This window comes from Hipposideros armiger, unplaced genomic scaffold (genome assembly GCF_001890085.2).
Source record: "Hipposideros armiger isolate ML-2016 unplaced genomic scaffold, ASM189008v1 scaffold_26, whole genome shotgun sequence".
In the NCBI taxonomy this organism is placed as follows: Eukaryota; Metazoa; Chordata; class Mammalia; order Chiroptera; family Hipposideridae; genus Hipposideros; species Hipposideros armiger.
In genome coordinates, this window is record NW_017731376.1 from 2,995,941 (window position 1) to 2,999,865 (window position 3,925).

The 3,925-nt window shown below is 46.6% G+C and overlaps 1 protein-coding gene across 4 annotated transcripts in view; it reads left to right on the forward strand.

The window, feature by feature from the left end:
* The first annotated feature begins 495 nt into the window (after positions 1-495).
* The window catches only part of GAR1 (GAR1 ribonucleoprotein), a 9,927-nt gene continuing 6,497 nt past the window's right edge, over positions 496-3,925 (forward strand). Inside the window, exons 1-4 of one of the 4 annotated variants that reach the window (XM_019636027.1) lie at positions 496-828; positions 960-1,090; positions 1,457-1,730; positions 3,224-3,378. In XM_019636027.1, coding sequence (XP_019491572.1) covers positions 732-828; positions 960-1,090; positions 1,457-1,730; positions 3,224-3,378 — 657 coding nt within the window. In that variant the 5' untranslated portion in view covers positions 496-731. The other 3 variants (XM_019636029.1, XM_019636030.1, XM_019636031.1) reach the window with 3 other exon arrangements.

Genomic DNA, 3,925 nt, shown 5'->3' on the forward strand with positions numbered 1-3,925 from the left:
TGTAGAGCTGCTAGGTACGTTCTCAAGCAGCTTATACTTTAGTGCAGAAGACATATTGTGATTCCTATTTCCATAGTTAGGTTTAAAAAGTTCTCTCAAAATCAAAATAACCTTCTAAAAAGCAGCCCTCACACTCTTTCAAGGTCGACTGTGTCAAATATCAAGGTCAGGTCTCAGAAGCTTTGGGTGTAAAACAGACCAACCAAATTTAATAAATAGGTCACTAGCTTTCTTTGGGAGAAGTTTTAGCAGAAGCTGAAGTCAGATTTCAACGGCTTGAAGGAAAAAGGGGCGAAAGGCTTGGAGCACAGACGGTGTACAGCCTGGCGGTGCGCAATACGTACTTGACAAATGAATCAGCTATCAGGTACAAAAGATAAAAATATGGTTTGGCTTTCTAGCGGATGTTTCTTTAAAAGTACACGCTCGCGCGCATTTATTCCTTCCTTGAACTAGGGAAACCATAGGACGTTCGGCCCATAATCACGCGTCGTTCAAAAAACACGGAAAAAGCGACTCGCAAAAAATGCAGACAAGCCCTTCCACTGAGTTTGGACGCGACCACATTGGCCTCTGGGCAGAGCACGACTCAAGTCTCCTAAGATGTGGGCTGGAGCTGGCAACGAACTGATGGGCGAGGGGATCGTCTCGCAGCCCGAACAGCAAGGACGCAGGCCTGGCGGCATTCACTAGGCACCTGTGGGACCGCTGGGCGACGACCCGGGCCTCTCATGCCGGAGGTCTCCAAGGGCAACGCCACGGCGGCACTTCCTGCAACGCCGCGATGCAACAGACGCCTCTATTATACATCACTTCCTGGGCTCGTCGGTAGGTAAATTGACTTAACTGTCGTAAAGCAGTGGTTGAAGTTAGATACTGTCGCTACTCTCCCATCGTTGAGGCTGTTTTGGAAAGGTTCCATCGGCAACTGTTTTTTTGTTTGTTTGTTTTGTTTTTAGTTATTCGAGTTTTTGGTCGTTTCCCCCACCCCCGCCCTTGGTGCCGGTACGGTGGCCGAGGAGGATCGTGTGCGGAGGAAGTACCGGGCGGGTGGGTGTGCGCACCCGGGCCAGAGGTGCACGTGGCGCCGGTGAGTGGCAGGAGGGAGAATGTGGACCCGGGCGCGCTGGACGCGGAGCCCAGCTGCGGGCGGGAGAAAGGAGGGAAGGAAGGGACAGCGGCGTGAGGACTTTGCTGCCTGCTAGGGAGGAGGTACTAACCGATGGCGACCAGGCTGGTGAGGGTCGGTCGGCGCTCAGAGGACTATGGGGAGAGAGGCGACACTCCTCACTCGCCCTTCGGTTTCGTCGCTGGTGGCTTGGCCGTGGGTTAGGTGTCAGGGTTGCTATAATTATTACTGTTGCTTTTTAGGGTGTCCTGACCGAGGCCCAGAGGGGTTAGGTGGTGTACCCAGAGGCCACAGTGACCAAAAGGCACGCACTGTGTTGCTCACCAGGTAGGAGCGAGCATGTCTTTTCGAGGCGGAGGCCGTGGAGGCTTTCATCGAGGTGGTGGAGGTGGCGGCTTTAATCGCGGCGGCGGCGGCGGCGGCAGCAACAATCACTTCCGAGGTGGAGGCGGCGGCAATTTCAGAGGCGGAGGCGGTAATTTCAGAGGCGGAGGCGGTAATTTCAGAGGAGGCGGCGGCGGCAGAGGAGGATTTGGACGAGGCGGTGGCCGCGGAGGCTTTAACAAAGGCCAAGACCTAGGACCTCCAGAACATGTCGTTTGTATGTCGGCTTCAAAGCTTAGCCTGCTTGGGGGAGGGGAGTAGAGGGGGGGGCAGGGGTGGGGTGCGGAGGTCATGGGGTTGTGTTACTATTAAGTTTGACTGGGAGTCAGGTGCTGTAAGTTCTAGCAACTCACATAAGGCAGTTGCTTGGTTGGGAGCCAAATCTGTGGAGATGCTGTAAACTGACTTATAATCATGCTGTGGCAAATAAGGGAAGATTTAGGAAGCTGAAGGACACCTATTAGAGTGCATCATGGAGGTGGAACTAGAGTTTGGGCTGAAAGGAAGATATTAAATAGGAAATATTGTATGCTTACCCTTATTGCCCGTAGTTTACAGGTAAGAAAACTCACTCAGAGTTAAGTTTCTCTGCTAGGGTCATAGTTAGGGATAAGTGATCAATCAATGAATGATATATTTGAGATACGAAACAAGTTTTCTGACTTCAAAGCCCAGGCTTTCAATTAATTACTCAAAAGTAAAAGAAGCGAGAAAAAAATTTTGCTTGGAAACTACAGAGGGAAAGTCAAGAAAAAGACCTAATTTGAGTAGTTTTGGAGTAATTATCAAGCCATGGAAAGTGAGAGATTTGACAGTAGAAGCCTATATCAAAAAGGCGAAAGGATTAACACAGGCTAATATAAATAATAGGTTGGATCAGTATGCAACATGGCCTGAAGAGGGTAATGACTAGAGTCAAAGGTCCTAACCCACAAGCCATTGCAACAGCCCATGCAAGAGGGAAGCATTGAGAGCATGGTGAAAATGAGGAGAAAAAGGAAGAGTTAGATGGGAAAGAGGTTTCAACGGAAAGAAACTCAGAAGAACTTCGCTAATGCTGGGAATTATTAAAAGGTTCCAGGTTTTGAGCCTGGGTGATAGGGATGGAGAGTGGTTTTGCAGGAATGTGGTGAGTGTTTTAGTTTGAAGTGGTAGTCAATTAGAAATACAGGTAGTTATTTTGACTTCCCTGAAAAATATTGAAGAGTCATTGGTGAAGAGATGGTAATGGGAAGGTATAAATGGAGAGAAAAAAAACACAAAGAACAACAAAGACTCATTTTATAGTTAGGGATTGGAGGGGAGAAGAAATAGACAGTAAAATGCAACATAGTGTTTAATCAAATAATAATGGTTGTTATTATAAAATAACTATCGGTTCAGTGGTCTCAATGTTCCAGGCACTTTTCTAAGCACTTGACATTTATTATTGCACTCAGTCCTCACCATACTATATGTTAGGTGTTGGAACAGTTAATAGTCCTACGTTAAGGATGAGGACAGTGAAGCAGGGAGAAGGTGAGACCCTTAACCCCAGGTCACATAGCTAGTATGTTGTAGAGTTGGTATAGGAACCCAAGAAGGCTTTTCTACCTCAAAGAGAACAGAATTGGTGAAATCCCAGGTAACCAAGAAGAAAGCTTCCAGGAGAAGTTGGTCAATATCACTTGCAATTGTTTTATATTTTAATGTTTTCTTGTCCTATTTCAGTATTAGGAGAGTTCCTGCATCCCTGTGAAGATGACATAGTTTGTAAATGTACCACAGATGAAAATAAGGTGCCTTATTCCAATGCTCCAGTTTATTTAGAAAACAAAGAGCAAATTGGAAAAGTGGATGAAATATTTGGACAACTTAGAGATTTTGTATCCTTTATAATTGGAAGGCCTAGTGATCTCATTGAAAAGTTACTATTTGCTTTTTCTGGAGCTAAGTATAGATTGAATTAAGCTTGTTTCATTAAATTGAACAGAGAATTGCTAAAATTGGACCATAAAGGAGAATCAAGAGAGGAAAATGATATATTGAAAAGATAGGACCTTTTGGGAAGGTTTTGGAAATGATTGTCATTTGGCTAAGTACTACAGGATTGTACTACAGGATTGAGGTAGTTTGCTTTGGATATGGTAGAGCAACTGGTGGGATTGGAAGGTTTTTTTTGTTTTGTTTTTTAAGATTTTTATTGGGGAAATGGGGGATGGGAACAGTGCTGGGGAATTGGGGGAAGGGGAACAGACAAGTTGCTCTCCTTTTTTGGTCTTCAGTCTAGTTGTGGAGGACGTCGCCCCACCGGCACAAGTTGGCACCATCATTGCTCTCTTCCCAGGTGAGGCAGATCAGTCGCCGGCTTCTGGACGGCCGCTCACTGCAGCTGCTGGCCGCTCACGCTGGCTGCTGGCTACACACGGTAGC